This window comes from Myotis myotis, unplaced genomic scaffold (assembly GCF_014108235.1).
Source record: "Myotis myotis isolate mMyoMyo1 unplaced genomic scaffold, mMyoMyo1.p scaffold_m19_p_1, whole genome shotgun sequence".
NCBI lineage: Eukaryota > Metazoa > Chordata > Mammalia > Chiroptera > Vespertilionidae > Myotis > Myotis myotis.
In genome coordinates, this window is record NW_023416313.1 from 180773891 (window position 1) to 180797335 (window position 23445).

At 40.7% G+C, this 23445-nt stretch overlaps 1 protein-coding gene across 5 annotated transcripts in view; it reads right to left on the reverse strand.

The window, feature by feature from the left end:
* INTS14 (integrator complex subunit 14) overlaps window positions 1-21038 on the reverse strand; it is a 36408-nt gene extending 15370 nt beyond the window's left edge. For 3 of the 5 annotated variants that reach the window (XM_036304995.1, XM_036305022.1, XM_036305032.1), the window contains exons 1-10: window positions 20892-21038; window positions 19333-19476; window positions 16870-17152; window positions 15447-15554; window positions 9433-9588; window positions 7781-7899; window positions 7213-7355; window positions 4398-4490; window positions 2532-2676; window positions 609-742 (exon numbers count right to left, since the gene is read on the reverse strand). In XM_036304995.1, the coding sequence (XP_036160888.1) occupies window positions 609-742; window positions 2532-2676; window positions 4398-4490; window positions 7213-7355; window positions 7781-7899; window positions 9433-9588; window positions 15447-15554; window positions 16870-17091 (1120 nt within the window). In that variant the 5' untranslated portion in view covers window positions 17092-17152; window positions 19333-19476; window positions 20892-21038. Of the gene's footprint in view, window positions 1-608; window positions 743-2531; window positions 2677-4397; window positions 4491-7212; window positions 7356-7780; window positions 7900-9432; window positions 9589-15446; window positions 15555-16869; window positions 17153-19332; window positions 19477-19862; window positions 20870-20891 lie in introns of those variants that run through there. The other 2 variants (XM_036305012.1, XM_036305005.1) reach the window with 2 other exon arrangements.
* Window positions 21039-23445: the final 2407 nt, after the last annotated feature.

The window sequence follows — 23445 nt, forward strand, 5'->3', positions numbered from 1 at the left end:
AGAAGTCCAAGGGGAAGTGGAAATACAATATGCAAATTCCATGGAAAGATCAAGCAGGACTAGAGTTATACTAGTAGATTTGGGGGACTCTGAAGCTATAATGTCTGATTTAATAACCAGGAGAGTATATTAATGCAAGAGAAGAACATCACGAGGCAAGAAGAAGAAAAGATGCCAGAAAAAGAAAAGTTGCTGAAGAAAAAGGTTAAGTACCAGGAAAATGCAATGTTAGAAAAGCCAAGGAAAACAGTTCCAAGAAGGAAGGGGATTACATTATCTCGGAATGACTGGGGATTATCTGGGTTGAAGATTACACTAAGGAAATTTTACATTAAAGAAAAATAAGTTAATGGAGAGTAGCTTTTTTACTCTAAGCAGTTAGAGCGCTTATATGTAATTAAAGCAACCTAAATGATGGTTTCCCGAGTTATAAAGTTAAAAAGTTCAAACATCAAACTCTCTTGGGGTTCTCCATTTACATGTCCAGCATCAGAGACCACGGCACACCCATAGGGAGATCACGCAGCTCTCTGACTAGAGTCAGAGCCATTCAGAACAGCAGAGAGGAAAACAAAGTTAAGATCAATAAAATCTGATCTGCGTTATACCTGAAATAGGACCCAACTGTCCCATTTTCCCTAGCCATGGGAGAGGTTCTGGGCCAGGCTCAAAGAGGGACATCATGAGGTTTGATTTCTTCTTGCTGTCAGCTTGGGAGTAGAGCATTCCATGCCATTCAGGACTAGATGGAGAGAAGGTGGAAAATCAGAATATCAAGCCTGTGACTGTCAAGTTAAATAAGTCTAACCTGTGTTTTTTTCTTGAGTGGCATAAGCTTCAGCTTTGAAATCAGGTATATTACTTTTACTAAAGCCAAATCCTAAACCTGAAAATGCATACTGCTGCACCCTAATATCACCATTCCTCTGGGACATGTATTTTTATTCAATTATGTAGATATGGAACGCAAAAGCAACTGTTTATTTATTTATTTTAAGCCTCACCCAAGGATATTTTCCCACTGATTTTTAGAGAGAGTGGAAGAGAGGGAAAGACCGAGAAATATCAATGTGAGAGAAATATATCGATTGGTTGCCTCCTGCATGTGCCCTGACCAGGGCCCCAGCCAGGGAGGAGCTTGCAACTGAGGTATGAGCCCTTGACTGGAATCGAACCTGGGACCCTTCAGTCTGTAGGCCGATACTCTATCCACTGAGCCAAAACGGCTAGGGCAAAAGCAGTCTTAAAAGAGAAAAAAATTACAAGGGCAGGAGGCAGCTGCTGGGGTGGTGGGGAGTAAGGGCTGCGATCTATTGGTCTTTTCAGCTGCCTCCATGAGTCATTCACAGCAGCACCAACACAGAGAAGACCTTGTAACAAAAGGCACAAAGCCATCACCCAGCTCTGCTCCCAATTCGCAAAGGGTCCCAGGTACATTTTCAGAGCCAGTGCAAGTAAGTTTGGGTACCAAGAAATACAGCAAACCAATACCTAAAAAGAGCTGCATTCTTCTTTTCGTACTAATTTTAACTCAAGCAGAAATGGAGCCATGCTTCCTCTGATCTCATATCAGTCTATCCCAGGCAATGGCCAGAAAAAGCTCAGTCACCTCTTCTTTTCTAACAACAGGTATTGCAGAAAGGGAAGCAGGTAGCTTTGCAAATTCAAGCCTGCAGTGATTGTAGAAGCTAGAAGGGCTTTCCTCTTAGGGAAGAAATACAGCAGAGTGGTTACAAGCATGGACTCTGGAGTAAAATGCATAGGTAAGAATCCTGGCTCTTCCATTTACTAGCCATGTGAACTTGAGCAAGTTCCTTGACCTCTTAAGCCTCAGTTTCTCATCTACAAAATGGGAATAATATCAATACCTCCTATGTAGTGTTTGTGAGAGATTAAATATGTTAATGAATGTAAGGAGCCTACAGGAGTGCTTGGCATATGGTAAATGTTCAATCAATTTTATCAGCATCTTTTTTCATTTAATTCTGCCTCCTCATTTTGTAGTTGAGGAGTCTGTGAACACTGCATAAGATCCTAATAGCAAGTTGGTAGCATTGCTATAACTGAATCTAGGCTCCTAGATAAAATAGAAGAAAACTTCTATAATCTAAAAACAATATAATTAAAAGGCTTTTTAACTTAATCTAGGGTTGGGGTGAAAAATGTCTGGCCCAAGGGCTGTTGTAAGGCCCTCAAAATCATTTGGTCTGGTCCTGCCAAGGCATGAGGAGTGAGTTAATTAAATGTTTGACCAAATATAGCAGGCTAATTTTTAAGTTGATAATTTTGTATGGCCCCCGAATGATGTTATAAATATCCAAATGGCCCTTGGCAGAAAAAAGGTTCCCCACCCCTGCTCTAGGGGATAATTTAAAGAGCAATTTAGAAGGCGATGGTAGGTGGGAAGGGTATGGCAGGGAGAGGAAAAAGGAGACAAGGACCTTTCTATTTCTTTCAGAAAAGTCTGGGAAAACTTCACTTTGTTATTGATTCTCCCTTTCACTCAACCAAAGGAAGACAACATTTCTTACCCAAGTTGAACTATTGCTACCATTCCTTCCACTTTTAGGCTGCCATGGAGCAGGACACAGAAGTTGGGTATTTTGCCTGCAATCTGATTGGCTGAATTTTCATCTTCATTATCATCAGTTATGCCAGTACCCACCTCGTCACCTTCTGTGAAAAGAAGAGAAAACAGGTCAGACTGAGATTTGCTACAAAAATCCAAACCGCAATTATACTGTTGGCTGTTTCTAGCCTTGGAAGGAAAGTAAATGGATTTATAAAAGGAAAACTCATATTCTGGTGTTCCTATATCCATATAAAAATCAGTTTCCACATGTTTATGAATTCCATTTATATGAAACTCCAGAAGAGGCAACTCTATAGAGACAGAAAGGACATTAGTGGTTACCTGAGGAAGATGAAGGGCGTAGGGGCTTTAAAATTCTGATTCTAAAATGAACTGTGGTGATGGTTGCACAATTCTATAACTATACTAAAATGTACTGATTTGTATACCTAAAATGGGTGAAATGTCTGGTATATGAATTACATTTTAGTGAAGCTGATACATGCAAAAATTAGCTTTCCACAGCTTTTACTAGGACACTCAGCTAGGTGCTCTCTGGGGGTTTCAAGTACCTTCTAAACAAAAGCACACATTCAGAGATAGCAAGAGTATTCTCAACTGACAGCCTTCAGGAGCACAGGGATGAGAGCCTCCCCCCGACCCAAGATGAAGAGTGTTATTCCATAAACTTTTTGATCTGACTCTCCAACACCAGGCTCTCTCATGCACTCTGCTGACAAATGGATCTTCCTACAATTAAATTCTCTTTGGAACTATCTGCCCACTCAATCTTATGCAAAGACTTTTTAATTCAATAGGAAGAATTTGCCGTTTATCTTGACATTCAAAAGCCCTTAAGACATGGTCCCATTCTGCCTTCCCACACTTTCTTTCCATTGTTCCCCTACATAAACTCTTCATTTTGCCCATTTTCTTGGCAATATATATGGGCATGCAGAATCCCTGCCTCCTTTCCTGCCATCTCTAGACCTTAGAAGGAAAATTTGGATATCAATATTAATATCAAGAACAATAAAGTAAATTATGAACAATAATCACTATAAGCCATCTTTGGGCACATTTCAAGATTCCGTCTGTACATGTGTGATTGAGGGTTATGGAATAGCCAATTTTACAACTGAGACAACCGCCATCAACTGAATGTGATCATAACTCAGTAAGTAGAAACCTGACTGACTACATATGCTTCTTGGAGAGAGCTGGTGAACATAAAGTGGATGGTCAGCCTAGAACAGAGAAAAGAGAAGTTTCAAGTGCTAGAGACTAACATTCTCCATAGAGATGTTTAATTTGGGGGACATGACTTTATAGTTCCTGGAGAGCTTTATTTTGTAGTAATGAAGCCTCCCAAGGGGCTGGATTCTTCCATTTTATTGCACAGTATTTACTGAGTATCCCTGGTAGAGAACAGGTGTAGTTTCTCCCCTTATGGAGCTGTATTTCACTCCATATTTATCAGGCAACCTCTAAGAATCACTTTGGCTTCCTCGCCATCCTTCTACCAGGAAAGGCAGAGCCTTGGATTAGGGACAAAGCATTGTCATCTTTAAAGAGGACCTCCACTGTAAATTAATAAAGCAATACACAATAAATATGTGTCAATATGCTTTCCACAGTGTAAGGCTCCAGAATTAGTTTTCTAGTAGAAGAGGCAATATTCCATTTTTAAAAAATTCAATCCAAACCAATCACTATTCCTTTCCCAAAAACTCTGCAAAATGGGCTATTCTATTATCTGACACTTATGAATAACTTTAGACAATAAGATACTTCATATGTATCACTGAATAGGAAGAGAACTCACCTTTGTTAAGTGCTATAGGTAGGACCAGATGTCTGGATAGAACTGGAGGACTGGAAATATCAGCTATATCAATAAACCCCACTATTTCCAAATCTGAAAAGGATAAATCAACATAGAATTAATTAGTTTTATAGGAAAGTACATTATTTTCTATGTACTAGATTTCATAAACACAATGTTTAATTTAGATATGGAATTCAAACATGATGGGTAGGAAGGTTATTAGAAGTCTTCCTAGATAACTAACACATTTTCACTTAAGTAGCTCAGAAAATAAGAATAATTATCCTTATTTAATGAATTTAAGTTATATGACAAATCAGCTAAACTTTATTTTTATGAGGGTAGATCTCAGCCAAAGCAAAAGGTAAAGGCCAAATCCCTCTATATCATCAGGGATTTTTCAAGCCCACCAGGCTTCATAGTCAAACACTTCCACAACTTCAACCAAGCAACCTTGGAGGGTAAAGCTATTCTGAGAAAAAAATACATTCTCTACAAAATCAAGCTAGCAGTCTAAATATGACAATGGTTTCTTTGTTTTAGAGAGGCCTATTAAAGACCAAAAGTATTTGTTGGAAACATAAAATAAGTAAAAAATAAAAGTTGTAACCCAAAATACTTTTTAAAAGTTTTTAGGTTTTTTCCCCCCTGATCATATAAATAGTATAAAAGCCTGGAAAACACTAAAAATTCTAAAGAAGGAAACTAACATTACTCATTATTTATCATCAAAGGAAACCTCTATTAATATTTTATTGGCCCTGTCCGGTGTTGCTCAGTGGTTAGACAGTCAGTCTGGGGACCAGGGTTTTGGGTTCCATTCCTAGCCAAGGGCACATACCTGAGTTGCAGGTTCATCTCTGGCCCCAGTCGGGGTATATGCAGGAGACAACTAATCAATGTGTCTCTCTCACATTGATGTTTCTCTCTCTCTCCTCTTCCCTCCCTCCCATCCACTCTCTCTAAAAGAATCGAGAATTAACAACAACAAATATATATATTTGTATGTGTGTACACACATACAATGTATGTGTGCATACACACACACACACACACACATATTTTACTGAATTGCTTTTCAGTCTTGTAGGCATATATACACACTCATATTTTCAAAACAATTAAAAAAAATCAGGCTTGTGGAGTGTACACTGTACTTGTAAGACTCAGGAAATTGCTTTTCTGGAGATTTGCCTTCATTACCTTCTTTAGTTGAATGACAAATGAATCAGCAAAAGCAGCTACATATTTTTCATTTGAGTAGAAAAGGGTTTAAGTATAAGCTATTACCAAGATCATGGACTAAAAGTTTATTTATATAGGAAAGAAAGACCTATTCAAAGTTACTCATCCAAAACAGATGGGAGGGAATCTAACTGAAGGTTTGACATAGCTTAATACACGGTTGTTTCGTTACAATGAGAGATGGATGCCCTACTTCTAGATAGCCAGGAGCTAAATGCACAAAAAATAAAAAGCCTGTGCTTAGTCCTTCACTCTAAAACTCCTTAAAACTGTACAGCCAAGCCCTGGCTGGTTTGGCTCAGTGGATAGAGTGTTGGCCTATGGACCAACGGGTCCCAGGTTTGATTCCGATCAAGAGCACACATCTTGGTTGCAGGTTCCTCCCCGGCTCAGGCCTTGGTCAGGGTGTGCAGGAAACAACCAATTGATGTATTTCTCTCACATCGATGTTTCTGTCTTTCCCTCTCTCTTCCACTCTCTCTAAAAGATCAATGGGAAAATATCCTTGGGTGAGGATGAACAAAAAAACACCACCTGTACAGCCAAGAATGAAATAAACATTTACTGTGCACTTAATTTTAGAATCTGTTGATTGGTTACCTAGTCAACATCTACTAAGCTTCTGACCCTATGCTAGGCACTGAGGGTGCAATGGTGACTGACACAGAGATGGTTTAATGTGTACCCACAGCTCAAGGAGTTCACCCTCCAACAGGAGACAACTCTCCTCTCTACTGTTCCTTGTTACTTTTGACTCTTCGCTTTGCGAATCTTAGCTAAGCCCAGCACTGGCAACATGAACCAGGTAAAAGCAGTGCCACTTCACTTTCTTTCAGTCATAATATAAGCAGTGGCTAGAGAGGTACAGAGCTGAGATTTTAGAGACCATCACCTACAGATTCCACTCACTTAGCCAGTAAGAACTAGAGGAAGTGTCTTGTCCAGGGCCACGCAGGAAGAGTCACTCAGCCAAGTCTAGAAGCCAGCCTTTCATATCTGACCTCAACTATGATGCTAAGTAACGTTAGTATCTATTAAGAATTAGCCAAAATCGGTTTGGCTCAGTGGATAGAGCGTCGGCCTGCGGACTGAAGGGTCCCAGGTTCGATTCCGGTCAAGGGCATGTACCTGGGTTGCGGGCACATCCCCAGTAGGAGATGTGCAGGAGGCAGCTGATCGATGTTTCTCTCTCATCGATGTTTCTAACTCTCTATCTCTCTCCCTTCCTCTCTGTAAAAAATCAATAAAATATATTTAAAAAAAAAAATTACCTCAAGGATTTCAATGCTCATGAATCTGGCCATGATTTCCAACTCTAGAATTTGGGGTTATTATCTAGGATTGGAGATTAATTCATGACCTCACCATCACCACAAAGGACTACTAATCTGCTACCCCTTAGGCAATGCATCCTCCCAACCAAAGTGTATAACTGATGACGACAGCATCCTTGTATCAGAATTTATATTTCTTTTTAACTATCTTGGATAGAGAGGAGTAAAAGTCAAAAGTTAGGAAAAAGTTAGGATAATAGAAGAACTAAGAAGGAAGTTTTAAAAAAAGTTACCTGTGTTAATGACTTTAGGGATAGGATCGATTTCCTCATCTACAACAAAAGGTTCTGGCCTGGGGAAGACTTGCACATCTGCAGTTAGGTGGCCACACTTGAGAACAGCATGGAAAGGCGTGTATGCCAGATCTATCAGTTTTCTAGAATATGATGATTAATTATTATAGGAAGAGTAAGATGATACATATAATATTTTTCAAGTAATTTTTTTCAAGATGCTAAGTTGTTTTCCCTTTGAGTTGACTCCAAAACGATGTGACCATTTTGAAACAGAACAAAATCTGACATTTTGGGTGAAGCAATTTCAATTCTGAAAAGTCCTAAAGCAAGTTAATCTTTGAAATTGCCAAGTCATTGTAAGGAAGTCAATATAGATTTAGTCATGTTTAATTCAAAAGGGAATGAACTTTTAAAAATCACTTCTACCAAGCATTTTATTTGAAAAATGTGAAACTTGGGGGAAATGAAATGACACAATTAGAAATAGTAAAATACATATTATTGCTGGATATCAAATTATAATGGATTGTAAGAAGGCAAAAAAAAGCTCTAAGTACACACTCACCCAAACATAGACTGAACATTTTTCAAGCACAGGGGGCCATCAATAGTAAAAATCTGCCCTTCACCATTGTTTAAATCTATGAGGCGTTCCAGGCAATCCAAGGAGTCAGTGCTCTGAAGCTACAAAGCAAAAACAGTTGAGTTGTTTAAAGTAGCACAAAATGCCAGATTATTAACAGCACACAAGGTCATACCCATCACAATAACACAGGCAATAAATATAATGGAGATGATTTTGAGGCAGAAGAGTAAGATAGAGAAATTCCTTGGCAAGTAGAATATGGAAAACTGAGACAATATAATTAAGCAAGGCCTAACAGTCTGAGCAACTTACAGCTAGTTAATGAATCATAAGGTTTTATCTTCCCTAACCAAGGACATTAAGGAGCAAATGGTTTACATAATTCAGACTGTCCTGGGACAGAATGGCCTTGGTCAGGTCCCTCTTCAATGACGTTCTTGATGACATTTTTAAAAAATGAAACTAACCAGAAAATAACCCCTGACTTCTTTATGCTCATTTTGATGAATCAACTTATTGAAGGACACACCTGAAAAGCTAATGAATATTCTGTTAAGACCTTCCCTGAGATCTTCCGTAGGATTCCTGCTGGCTAGAGAGAATAAAAGCCTCAACACAAAGGAAGAGTGTGCTCTCACAAGAGCATGCTGTGGCCTTGTATCTTTGCTGTTTTTCTCCTAAACTCTAAGGGACCCCATGAGACTTGCAACCAGGAGAGCATTGGGCAGTGGCAACTAGACCCAGGCCTATCCCCTGAACCTGTCTTCAAGGACCACTTTTCTCTGAATTTTCTTCTCCTATTGCTTTTCCTACCTTAAGCCCTCCCTTTGTTTCATGTCTCCAGCTTTAATAAACATACTCTCAAAAACACCTGGACTCGCATTGTGAAATCCTTCCTACTCAAAGTCAAGAACCTGCACTTTACCAGTAGGCCCTAGGCCAGACTTGTCTGGTAACAATTTAACAATGTGAGCAGGAAAACAACTATAACAATTTTGATTCAAAGTTACCAAAGAGGAAATGTCATATAAAATACCAGTAGAGCTATTTAATTCAGATGTAGTTTTGCAAAGATTCTCAGAGATGACCATGGTTGGTATTGATATAGTATCTTTCCTCCAAAGTATTTCTAACATCTTTGGTAAGTACCATTATCATCTACATTTTATAGATAAAAAACTGAGATGAAAATAGCTTTCCTGATGAAAATAGTATAACCAGGAAATAGAGTTTAATAAAACATACATCAGAGTAACATTACTTTACTAAAAAAAATCAAAGCACACTTCTATCAATATTTCTGGCGGAATGGACTTAAAAATTCCTTAACGATGGAAATATCCAACATTTAAAAGAACATTTCAGCATCTGAAGAGTCTTGATGGGCAGTAGGATGGTTAACAACTCTAGCTATACAGTATTTCCTAAAATGGAGCAGTGCTTTTAACTTTCAAAGAGGATTTGAGCTCTAGGGTCTTTTCAAAGATAACTGATCAGCCTCAGCTGAAACCAATGGAGTGCAACGTTATAGTATCTGCAATATAATACTAAGGGGATATACATACTAAAAAATAAACCGAGTCCTAAAATATGTCTAATCAAACTGGAAAGAACTTAGTAAAAAGCATTACCTCCTCCAAATTCGCCATACACATGATGTATAACTTAGATGGGAAGGGAAAAGGTAGTGGGAACCTGTTGCTCTCACTTCGTTGATTGTGAGTAGCTAGGGAATGCCGCAGTGACCCTCTGCCAATGCCAAGACAGCCATCTGTCACCAGAACAACCTGTTTGCAAAAAGTGAGAGAAGGTTTATATATAAAATAACATAATCATTTAAAGCAACCTCATTTAGCAATTTCATTTCTCTCTAATTGCATATATACTGAAAAATCCACCTCTGCAAAGATATAAGCAACTATGTGAATAAATCTCAAAAATATTCTGTCAAGTGAAAGATGACAGATACATTGTATAATTCTATTTATATAAGTTCTAGAACAGGTAAAACAAAGCTAACAAAAACCAAACAGGGGTTGTGGGCATGGGGGGATACTGACTAGAAAGAGGCATAAGAATACTTTGGGGGGAAATGGAAGTGTTCTATGTTTTTTACTGGAGCAGTGGTTACATAGGTATATGCATGTGTCAAAACTTAGTGAACTGTGTACTTAAGATCTATGCAATATACTGTATTTTATCTAATTAAACCTTTAAAAAAGCACCTACCTATGAAAACTTTAAAAAGGACAAAAACATTCATAACTAGCGCTTAGTCAACTGTACTAAAATTAGAATCCTATCTCTTAGATAAGGAGGTGGCACCTAAGGCATCGATGTGAGAAAAAAAAATGGCATGAGGACTTATTTTATGTTTCCCTAGAAATTAGCAGCACAGAAGTCTGAACCTTGACACTTTATTATTTTTTTTTTTTTATTTTTTTTTTTAAATATATTTTATTGATTTTTTACAGAGAGGAAGGGAGAGAGAGAGTTAGAAACATCGATGAGAGAGAAACATCGATCAGCTGCCTCCTGCACATCTCCCACTGGGGATGTGCCCGCAACCCAGGTACATGCCCTTGACCGGAATCGAACCTGGGACCTTTCAGTCCGCAGGCCGACGCTCTATCCACTGAGCCAAACCGGTTTCGGCGACACTTTATTTTTAAAGATGACAAACTCTAACCTTGGTCAACTAGGATAACAACTGCATTAAAAATATATTTATTGATTGGAGAACCAAGATGGCGGCATAGGTTAACGCCGGAGTTTGCTGCTTTGAACAACTACTTCAAAAGTGAAACTAAAAGACGTAACGGAAGTCACCCAGAACCACAGGAACGCTGGCTGAGTGGAAGTCCTACAACTAGGAAGAAAGAGAAACGCATACGGACACTCAGAGGAGGCGCAGTGCTGAAGTCAAATTCTGAGGTGCGGAGTGCGCGGAACGGGCTGGCGGCGGAGGGCGCAGTTGGCGTTTTCAATCAGGAGGGAGTCGCAGACTCTGAGCTCCAGATACAGGCGAGTCTTTAGGGACCCAGACTCAAATGGGAGAAGCGGGACTGTCTGGCTTCGGTCAGAGTGAGTGCAGCTTTCTCTCTGAGCTTTGCAGCGGGTGCTGGGACTCAGAGAGGCAGAGCCCCTGGGGACAGGACTGAGAGCTGCCATAACTGCTCTCCCAGCCCACCCTGTTGAGCCTGTGCGACCCGCCCCGCCCCGCCCAAGCCCTGCACACAGGCATTTGCCGGATAGCCTCAGGCAAACGCCAGATTAGCACCTCCCTAGAGGACAGAAGTTCTCTCACTGCTGACACAGCTGATTCTCATAGCCACTTGGCCTGGGTCAAACCCTCCCTGGTATTAGCTACAACAATCAAGGTTTAACAATAAGACTGCGCACAAAGACCACTAGGGGGTGCACCAAGGAAGCATAACAAAATGCGGAGACAAAGAAACAGAACAAAATTGTCAATGGAAGATATAGAGTTCAGAACCACACTTTTAAGGTCTCTCAAGAACTGTTTAGAAGCCGCCGATAAACTTAATGAGATCTACAAGAAAACTAATGAGACCCTCGATGTTATATTGGGGAACCAACTAGAAATTAAGCATACACGGACTGAAATAACGAATATTATACAGACTCCCGACAGCAGACCAGAGGAGCGCAAGAATCAAGTCAATGATTTGAAATGCGAGGAAGCAAAAAACACCCAACCGGAAAAGCAAAATGAAAAAAAGAATCCAAAAATGCGAGGATAGCGTAAGGAGCCTCTGGGACAGCTTCAAGCGTACCAACATCAGAATTATAGGGGTGCCAGAAGATGAGAGAGAGCAAGATATTGAAAACCTATTTGAAGAAATAATGACAGAAAACTTCCTCCACCTGGTGAAAGAAATGGACTTACAGGTCCAAGAAGCGCGGAGAACCCCAAACAAAAGGAATCCAAAGAGGACCACACCAAGACACATCATAATTAAAATGCCAAGAGCAAAAGACAAAGAGAGAATCTTAAAAGCAGCAAGAGAAAGAAACTCAGTTACCTACAAGGGAATACCCATACGACTGTCAGCTGATTTCTCAACAGAAACTTTGCAGGCCAGAAGGGAGTGGCAAGAAATATTCAAAGTGATGAATACCAAGAACCTACAACCAAGATTACTTTATCCAGCAAAGCTATCATTCAGAATTGAAGGTCAGATAAAGAGCTTCACAGATAAGGAAAAGCTAAAGGAGTTCATCACCACCAAACCAGGATTATATGAAATGCTGAAAGGTATCCTTTAAGAAGAGGAAGAGGAAGAAAAAAGGTAAAGATACAAATTATGAACAACAAATATGCATCTATCAACAAGTGACTAAGAATCAAGTGAATAAATAATCTGATGAACAGAATGAACTGGTGATTATAATAGAATCAGGGACATAGAAAGGGAATGGACTGACTATTCTTGGGGGGGAAAGGGGTGTGGGAGATGCGGGAAGAGACTGGACAAAAATCGTGCACCTATGGATGAGGACAGTGGGTGGGGAGTGAGGGTGGAGGGTGGGGCGGGAACTGGGAGGAGGGGAGTTATGGGGGGGGAAAAAGAGGAACAAATGTAATAATCTGAACAATAAAGATTTAATTAAAAAAAAAAAAAAGAAAAGAAATTGCCAGACTTGTTTTCAAATTAGTTGTACTGTTTTACGTTACTACCAACAATGGTATGGAACTTTTAGTTGCTCCTTGTCTCCGCCAATATTGTTATTGTCAGTCTTTTAAATTCTAGCAGACATATGGTGGTATCTTGTTCTTTTAATTTGACTTTTGAGAGTGTCTGATGACAATGAGTATATTTTGATGTGCCCATTTGGCCATTTGTGTACATTCATTTGTGAGGCATCTCTTCAAATGTTTTGCTCTTTTTTTTTTTTTTTTTTTTAATCCTCACACATACTTAGAGAGAGGAAGGAAGAGAGAGAGAGAGGCAAAGAGACAGAGAGAGAAAAACATCAATGTGAGAGAGAAACATCACTTGCTTTCCCTATGTTCCCCAACTGGCAATCAAACCCAAAACCAAAAAAAAAAAAAAATATATATATATATATATATATTTTTTTATATATATATATATTTATTAAAACCACTTAAACATATTTTTATTGATTTCAGAGAGGAAGGAAGAGGGAGAGAGAGATAGAAACATCAATGATGAGAAAGAATCATTGATTGGCTGCCTCCTGCAGGACCCCTACTAGGGATGAAGCCCGTAACCTGGGCATGTGCCCTGACCGGGAATTGAAACATGACCTCCTGATTCATAGGTCAACACTCAACCACTGAACTACACTGGCCAGGCTATTAAAAACCATTTAACCACATGTGTACAAGACCTTTAAAATACATTCTTAATCAACTTGTAATTTGAAAAACCCTTCAAAATATCCTAATGAGAGACTATAATTACAAATCATTTTTCTTTTCTTCATTGCTTCAAAGCAATCCTGTGGGGGGCAGACTTTTCCAAGCATTTCAGAGAAGAATGATCTTAGCTCTCCTAGTAACTTGATAATACAGGCCAGTAAGGAAGTATTAGGTGGTTGCACCATGTGAAGTAACAAGATTGGCACCTACTTCTAAAACCCACGAATGCTTACTTCATAGAGGTCCCCTGGAGCAATGTCATCTTTTGGGAAGATAGTCAATTGACTACAAAGTAATTTCCTCTTCTAGGTACCAATAATTGCTATTTAATGATTTACTTCTGCCACTAGTTTCTTCAATACTATACGATGAAATATTTCATGGAATGTCAAAATGAGACAGATTTTACTCAAATAATAAAGACACAGTCCAGCTATCTCAAAGATTGGTTAAAAAATTTCCACATTAAAATAAATATCTGACAGTAATTGATTATAAAAATAATCACTAATAACTTCCACCTCTAGTCCAGTATTTTGAATTGTTCACCCCAAAATTCATCAACTAAGTTAAAGTGGATTCAGGGCCAGCCCTTGTCCTCAGGGTACAATACATCTCTAATTCAGACTCTTCCTTTTTGCAAAGGAAGAAAAAACAATAAAAGGCAGAAGTCTTTCTGGTGCACAAATTCTCTGAATTTCTTCTCTAAAACTACTGAAGACTATCATATGGAGGAGACTTGACTTTGTTTGGTAAGGCACACAATATACAGATGAGGTATCACAGAATTGTACACTTGAAACCTATATAATTTTATTAACCAATGTCACCCCAATGTATTTAATTAAAAAAAAATAAAACTACTGAAGAAATAGCAAATGAAATTGTGCTACTTGCTAGATTCCAGTTCAGAAGATACTGACAATAAGACTTCATTTATTTAGTATATTGTCAGGAAATTAGATATTCTGTTTGCATGGATTTACCAAATAAATAACGTTTATGAAGTAAGGTGCCAAACATTTTTATTTCTGAAAATAAATTAATTAAAAGGCATTTACTAGCTTTTTTTAGCAAGGGTCCACTAAAGTATTTGATTTCTTTTAGTAGTAGCTCAGGGTCTTCATTAACCCATATAATTCATACTCTATAAAACAGGGTAATTTTACAGCAAAAAAAAAACACCACCCAAACAATTTTTAAAAAGTTGGGTATATTGAGATATAATTTACACGCAATAAAATTCACCCTTTTTAGTATACAGTTCTGAAAAATGCTTTTAGTGATGTAACAACTTCTGCAATCAAGATAAAGACCAGTTCCATCATTTCCCATATTTCTTTGTCCTTCATTTAAGAAGAGTAAGTCAACCCCTACCTTTCCCTTACCCACAGGCATAAATACCAGTGATGCCACTGACACTAATGAGGAAGCCTGTGTTTGACCCTAAAATACAAATCATACACTATGGCTCACTGCCTGTTTTTGTAAATAATGTTTTACTGGAACACAGCATGCCCGTTTATTTACTCATTACCTATGGCTGCTTTCATGCTATGATAGCGAAGTTGAGGAGTTGCCACGGACATCTGCAAAGCCTAACACAGGAAAAGTTTGCTGACTTCTGTTGTAGACTACAGTATTATAATTTTCCTCTTAGCACCTTTCTTAAAATATGCTACCACTTCTTAAAGCACCTGTGTATAGCAAACTTCCAATTCTTTTTTTCAGCTACTATTCTGCTCTGATTTGATGCTAATATGGACCTACTATAGACTCTAAGTAAAGGGCAACTGATTTCCTGACATTCATACTCCTCACTTTTTAGATAACAGATAGTTAAGATGGTTAAAAGTTGGCTGAGTAAATGCTACATTGAGATAACAAAGATAGACTACATTGTACTGATGTTTAAAATTCTATCACTCAAAAAATTAAAATCAACCCTTCTAGAGAGTGTTCTAAAATTCCACTGTGGGCCCTTTGTATTTTACACAAATAATACTAGTTTTCAAGAAGTCAATTTACTAGGAGGATGCTTCCTTTAAGGCACAATTGTGCTGCTTTCTGAGCATATTAGTGTTGATTTAGTGCCTTCTTTTAAAAAGATACCACAAGCAAATAACATAGTTTGTAGAAATTACATTGCATGCTGTGTTAGAGCTTAAAGAAAATGAAAGCACCTCAGTGGTTAATGTTTTTAACTTAGAGCAATGAAAAAGAATTGATAATTACCTGGCAAGGAATTGCACCACCCCATTCTTGCTGAACAATGTTGCAAACACCAACTAATGCAGACTCCAAGCAGGTTTTATCATAATCATCCATATTACTTAGTGCTTCCTAATCGAATAAAAGATAAAATTGCTCATTTTAATTTGTTATCAGAAAACAACATAAAAGCATGCATGTTACATAGGGGACACTGTTTCTAAGAGTCCCAAAGCATAGGTTCTTAAACACAGTAAAACAGACTTCCTCAGCTATAAAGGATAATGAAAAGAGGTTCCCTTCATTCTGTCCTCTTCATCAGGTGAGAGTGAACAGCTCACCAAGTTCATATCTTTCTAAGTGGACCTTGAAAGAAATAATTAAAATGAAGCACTTTTAAATACATCACAAAAATGTCAACATTTACTGAGAACTAGCTATATCCTAAATACCATTCTGGGCACTTTACATGCATTTACTCATCACAACACCCTACCCATTTTTTTAAAAAAAAAAAATAATTTATTTATTTTGAGAGAGAGGGAGAGGGAGAGAGAAACATCAATGTGAGAGAGCAACATATGTGATAGGCTGCCTCCTGCATGCTCCCCACCGGGGGTTATGTCCATAACCTGGGCATGTGCCCTTGACCAGGAATCTAACTGGCAACTTCCTATTGCATGGGATGACTCCCAACAAACTGACGTACACTGGCCAGGGCTTAACCTATTTTTTAAAATGAGGAAACTAAGGTACAGAATAATTAGGTAACTTTCCCAGGTCTCATGCCTAGAAGTGTCACAGTCTAGATCTGAACCCAGTCAGTCTGACTCCAGGACTCCAGGTCTTAACAATTACTCTGCACCACCTACTTTAAGAGTTCTCTAACTTTTAGAACTGCTGGAGATCCAAAATCCTTAGTTTACTCACTTATAAGAAATCCAGTGCAATTAAAAAAAACAACAACATGTTTTTGAGTCACTTAGAAAAAGTTAGATAAAAAATAATGATTTAACAAAATTTTATTACTTACACTTTAAAAATCAAACTACACTGATCCTGGATTTCTAAACTGCCTAGCAATTATTAAACTATTCAATTTAATTTCACAAACACTTATTGGCTGATCACTATGGGTAAGGCACTGTGCTAGGCTCTGTTGGAAATATTAATGAACGTTAGGGAATGGGCCACTACATCCTGAGAGAATTCCAGGAAACTAAGAGAAGAAAATAAGACAACAACTCACAGCTCTAACTCATAACCCTACCAAAGACATAAAACATACTGGTTGTGAATCCTTGTTTTATAGCTATACTTAGATATTATACCCATAGATTTATCATTAAATAATTCCAAGTTCTAAATATTCAGTACAATATGATAACACTTTTTGCTCCCTATCAATTTGGACCTTGTACATACAATAACTCATTCCTTTTTATACCTGTAGGGTGTTATAATCTCTTGTGAAGGGAACCATCAGCTCCCAGAGTGACGAAAAAACCACCAGGGCTGTAAACTCAAGCTTGTAATTCGTGGCCATGTGCTCAAACAGCATTGTCAAACCGTGGGCTGCTAGGTGCTTGCGCTGGTATTCTTCAGACCCCTCAACAGACACAGGTCGGGTCATGGAAAGGGATACGTCCATTACCACCACTGTTGGCATGATGAAATGAGCCCAATGTTCCCAATCAGAATGCAGACAGACAGCTATTAATAGAAAAATGCTGTAGAAAATAAATACGGTTAGGTTATATGTCATGGAGAGTACAAAGTCTCCCCCCCCCCCCCCCAACCATAATTTTAACCAAACTTTCCAGAAATGAGTGGAGGCAAACTCCACTTAAGTTGAGGTGAGGGCAAATCTAGAGAATGCAGTGGGAGGGAAGCAAGCAAGCCATCGCCCACTAAATGGCTATAAATCAAGAATGGCCTTAAGTATTTCTATTAAAACAAACAAACATTAAATTCGGGTAGTCCTTGACTTTCACAGTTCCAAATTTTATAACTTAATATAACACACATTCCTACATCCTCTCTCCAACACAGAATTTACTAAAGAACATTTCTATTTGTCACACTGTGGCGCTTTTAGACAATTAGCCAGGCTTTTTGGGCACCATCACTATCTTAATTGGTATAACAGTACAGTGCAAATGTTTAATTATCTTGTTACTTGGTGTCACCCCCCCATCTTTTTAATTAAAATGAATGCAAAATATAAAAATGAAAGGGCCAATAAAATCATAATCCAAAATAGACAAAGCTGGGAATCATTAAACATGACAAAAGCAAGACTATTAGCCTCAGTAGTATTCACTGACTGTAAACAGGCAACAAGGCTTTAACTGGGAGGAAAAGAACGAAGATAAAGAGTATGTATGACAGCTGGCATTATCTCATGAAACTGTGTATAAGAGTAAAAATGTAGAAGAAATGGAGAAGACAAAAAGTTCTTTAAAATTATGGAGTGAGAATTAGCACAAAGAAAACATTTCTGGTCTCAAAAATAAAGAAAAAAGTTCACAGATACACAGACCTGCTCTTGGGAACACAGCTTGCTGCTACTCTATAATGCAAACTACAGTCTAATGACACAATAAAATATCATATAAATAAATGACATGTAGATATCAGAAATATTTATATAAAGTGTTAGTGAGAAAAGCAGGTCACAGGATCGTATGCATATATACAATTAGGTAAGACTCTGAATGGACATAAACAGGTTAGACATTTAATGTTCACTAATTTTTTTTTTGAACTTACTTCAAAACACCTAACAGTGGCCAGACTGCTTGTTTTGGTACAATTTCCAACTGCAAATGTGTGATATTTTAAAAGTCCATGTGCAAATAGGCTGCAAGGTGTGGGGAGGCATGGACTCAGAATATATTGGTTCATGGAAACAATGTTATAAATGAGGGCCAGGGACTGAGTCAGGTAGGAAAAACCTCTTTAGCACATAATGAACGGCCTGAGATACATTTCAAATACAATAATGCCTCATGTATCCAATATCAATAAAGACTAAACTAGAGATATGAAGTACATTTCCAGACTTTAGAATTCTAAAATATTTAACCATTTTGATAGAAAAAATTAAATTGTGTATTCCTCTTAAACACTGTGCTAAACGTATAATTCACGTCTTACGATGACTTGACATCACCACTCTAAACACCAACAACTGCCCAACCAATTTGCTACCTTGATGTTTCACTTATAATAGCATTCCCCCAAGTGTGTGATGCGGAACACTGTTCTGGAAGGGTCTTTCAAGAAAAATGAGTTCAGGCCTTATTACAGAAGCCGAGTACTATAGCAAAGAATGCATATTAGTAATGCATTTAGTAATTTGCTAACCCTGTGTTTCCCATTTAACCCTTCTTTATGTAATTACTGTTAAGGTCCGATAGAATAGTATAGTGGTTCCCAACCTTTTTCTTGGCCATGCCCCCCCTAAGCATCTCTAAAATCCTGATGCGCCCCCTGTGACATATAATTCTCATTATTCAAAAAGTGAACTCCTATTCACGTGGAGGAAGCCTAAAAGCCCATTACCTTGGTCTAAACAAGCTTCCAAAGAACATGGCATCCATGAAAAAGAAAAATAAAGGAACGAAAGAGCAGTTTAAGTACTGAGGAAGAAATCACTAAGAAACTGTTGAAAAATAATAATAATATGAAGTGATATGAAAAAATAGCAAATAAACTTTCAAAACATGTAACAGAGAACTGAAATGCATAAATATGTGCAATATATACACACTGTATATGAGGCCCCTAGAACCATAAGAAATGCAAAAAATTCAGTTAATAACTTATTCTCGAATTGCCCCCCTTAAAAATCAAATTGCCCCCCCGTGGGGCAGTGCCCGTTGGGAACCACTGGTATAGAACATACATGGAAACACTGCCTTGTGTCCAAGAAATCCAGGCTGTTGTGCTGCTTTGGTGCCTCCTCTTTAGAATCAGCTTGCATTCCACTTTTTCTCAGGAATCCTCCGTCATCACCCTCCCTCCAATTTGCTGCTTCTTGGCCACAACGCTGGAGAGAGAGCCAGATAACCGAGTTTGTTAAAACGGTGCCCAAAGTCGAAGTGTCCGATTCTGAGCCCGAGGGTTCTTCTAGTGCCACACGCATCAGCTTAGGTGTGTCACACTGGTACTATTCCAGCTACGCAGTCTCTTTACAGGTCCTTTCTGGGTCTCAGCTGTGCGGTTCAAGTGGGGCCCTGCACAATGCTGGTTCGGCCACATGACATCAGAGAATACCCCCCCCCCCCCAAGGGTGGGGACCGAGTCAGACTTCGCCCACCCATGTCTCCTCGGCGTCTTTCAGTCAGCGGCACAGAGTGAGCACTTGGCGAATGCTGGATGACTAATGAACTGCCCCTAATTGCCTTTTATAACATTAATTCTTTGGCCAAGCACCTGACGAATTCCGAGGCCAGAAACACATGTTTTCCTCCTCATTCAAGCAGACACCGGCGACTCCTACGTCTCTGCCCACTTGCAGAGTCTATGCCGATGATGGTGGCCCCCCTCATGCACAGAGGCCTTCCTGTGACTGAAAGTTGGGGGTCACAGGGAGTACTACCCTTGCCTCTTAGGAGACCGGGAGGCAGGGCAGGCAGAGTTGGATCAGGTGTAAGAAAGCACTGCCGGCCCATGGACTCTGCTCAACGCGGGAGCGGGTGGCCTTCTCTGCACACACCTCCGGCGATGCCCTTCTCCGGCCGACGCATGCGTGCCCGCCAGCAAACACCCTCCTTAACAATGGCACCGCCGGGGGAGGCCCATTTAGTAAGTCAGGTTGCAGCACGGAAGTAAAAGAACCGAGTGTTTTGAAGGATGGTTCACTCAAGCAGTGTAGGCCTGGTCAGACAAAACCTGCCCACCACCGTCCGGCAATTCTGGGAGAGCCTGATGGAGTCTCAGCTGGGCGAGTCTCACCTGCAGGTCTCCCACCCACCCCACACCTGCCCCAAAGTAGTGTCCACACAGCGCGCAGGACAGAACAGTCTACTCCTGATAACAGACCCTCGCCGCCAATTTGGCCTCGATGCCAGGCCTCCATCAGTACATTTATAATTCTCCCCTAAAGGTGACAACCAGCTTATTTATAAAGAATTGATTCTCAGCAGTTTAGCTCTCAAAGCGTGAGAGAGAGAGAGAGAGGGAGAGAGATCTGGAAGTCTCTTAGGGGGTCAGGGGGCACCGAGGCCTGAGCCGAGGTCCGAAATCCTGGTGTTTGCGCGGAGTAGGCGACCCCGAGCCCTAGAGAGGGGGAGGCCGGGGGCAGGGCCCCGGAACCGGCGCCGCAGAGACCGCGCGGAGCGACAGCCGGAACAGCGGGAAAGCCGGGCGCTGGCTCCGCATTGCTCCCCACCCTTGACCCCTGCTCCTACAGGTCTGACCAGCAACGAAGACACCCCCGCAGCCCCGGCCTCCCCCACTCACCCGGCGCCCAACGCTGGCGCAGTCCGGCCGCTTAAAGTTTCCGCCCGCGCGCCGCTGCCGGAACTATAGGGCCGCGCGACCAAGGGAACCCGGAACGGGCTGCGCGCGGGACGGGGGGCGGGGCTTCAGGGGCGGCGCGGCGAGGCGAGGCGAGGCGCCGGCTTGGAGGACGCCGTGGGCGCGTTCTCCTCCGCGCGGTCCTCTGTCCTCGCTGCTGCGTGCGTGGCGATCCCGCGCCTCACAACACTCCCGTGTCGCCGCGGCTGAGCTGTGCGCCCTCCTTCCCGTCCTCCCCGTCCATTCTCGGGCTCTTCCCCCATTTACCTCTGGCCTCCTGCCCACCTGGCCCTGGTTCCCGAAGCTCTGTGACCCCTTCGCACTTTTGTCTCCTGCTCACCCGGCCCCGTCGGTGCCACCAACCCAACCCTCTCTGATAGTTGCCCCTCTTCTCCGCCCCCTACAGACCCTCCCTCATGTTCTCTGAACCAGGCGACAGCGTCCTCTTCATACTCTTTTAAAACTACAATTACTGCCGGGCAGTGCTCAGACTAAGCACGCTGTGTGTGTTTCTTAGCTGACCTGGGCCGACTTACATGGCGAGACTTTTCCTCCTGGCCTCCCCAGCACGTGGCTCTCGTTACCCCCACCCCTCGTTCAGGGGAGCAGAGGGAGAGTCCAGAATTTCCAATTATTTCCCTACGGGAAGGGAGTTGTCTCGCTGCCCCGAATGTGATGGTGCCTCAGCCATCAGGTCGCTGTCCTGGAAGTTTCCGCTCGGTTCCGTGGACTGGTTTGTTATCTCAGCCCTAAAGCTGAGGTTTACTAGTTCGCTGATGGGGGTGAGATCTTGGCGACCGAGTTCTCCTGCATTCAGGCCTTCGGGAGTCCAGGGAAGTCAAGGGCGAGGGATTAAACCCGACAACAAAAGGTAGAACCGCCAAGAGGACTGCGGCACTCAGGGCTAGCAGTGAGTGCTTTTGTTGTTTTAAAATTCTTAGTCGAGTCCCATTAAAATCAGAAGGTTGTTCAGTGAATATAAAGTCAGAGAACATCAGCAGAAAGAGTTAGAAGGCCTTATTTATTATTTTTTAATTTTTAAAATATGTTTTTTATTGATTTCAGCGAGAGGAGAGAGAGAAACGTCCATAATGAGAATCATCCATCGGCTGCTTCCTGCACGCCCCCTGCTGGCGATCGCCCGCCACCCAGGCGTGTGCCCGGCTGGGAATCCAACTTGACCTCCTGGTTCCTCGGTCCATGCTCAGCCCCTGAGCCACACTGGCCAGGCTGGAAGGTCTTAAAGGAGATGACTTTCAAGCCATCGCTGGCTAATGCATTTCTGTTTTCCCCCACTCAAGGGACCCTCGTCATTTGCATATTTCCGCACACACATTAAAGGAAATCAAGAAACAACCTCTTTACATAATCTATCATCCCCTTTCTTTTTCTCTGCTTTGAAGCAGTGGGCGCTGTCCCAGAAACTTGGAAAGCACAGTGGTTTGGTCTTCAGCCCAGCAGAGCAGAGGTCAGTGACAGAAATACCAGCCTGCTCACAGGGGCAGCACTGGGCTCAGGGGAGGTGCATACCGGCAATCCTGCGAGGGCCCATATGGAAAATGGGGACCCTCAGGCCATGCGGACTGAATCGGAATTTCATAATTTGGTGCCTGGAATCTTAATTGTTAAGTCCAAGATGATTTTTCATCCACAGAGGTGAAGGGTAAGGAATGAGTAAGTGAAGAAAAGGGGAAGAAAGAGGGTAGGGGGAAGCAGTAAGCTCATCTCCCTTTTCTGTTCTTTCCCTTTCCCTTTCCTATACTCTCCTTTGCCCATGTCTTCCTTCCTGCCTTGCCATTCCGAAATCATACTTTAAGTTCCAGGCTATCCCCTTTCTCCCAGCCCCAAACCACATTCCACTATTTTCACCAAAGGGGGTGTCTAAAGAAATAGTTGTGACCCCTCGCTCTTCTTAAAATATTTGTTACACGAAAATTTCAAATTAGACACAAACAGGGGAAATAGCATAATAAATCCTCATTTACCCTTCACTCAGCTTCTTCTGTCAACTCAATTCTCAATCTTATTTCATTTATATCTCTACCCACTTTCCCCAACATATTATTTTGATGCAGATTCTAGACTGGATATCATTTGGTCCATATATATTTCAGTATGTAGCTCTAAAAGATAAGGGATTATTTTTTAATCAATAAACTTTATTTTTAGAGCATTTTTAGGTTCATAGCAAAATGGAGTGGAAAGTACAGAGAGTTCCATATACTACACACACACACACACACACACACAGCCTTCTGCACTATCAACATCTCACACCAGAGTGATATACTTGTTATAAATCCATGAACCTACATTGACACATTATAACCCAAAGCCCCTGGTTTACCTTAGGGGTCACACTTGGTGTTACACATTCTATAGATTTGACAAATGTATGATGACATGTATCACCATTATAGTATTCTACCAGAGTAGTTTCACTGCTCTACAAATCCTTTGTACTCTGCCTTTTTATCCCTCCCTCTCCCCTGACTTC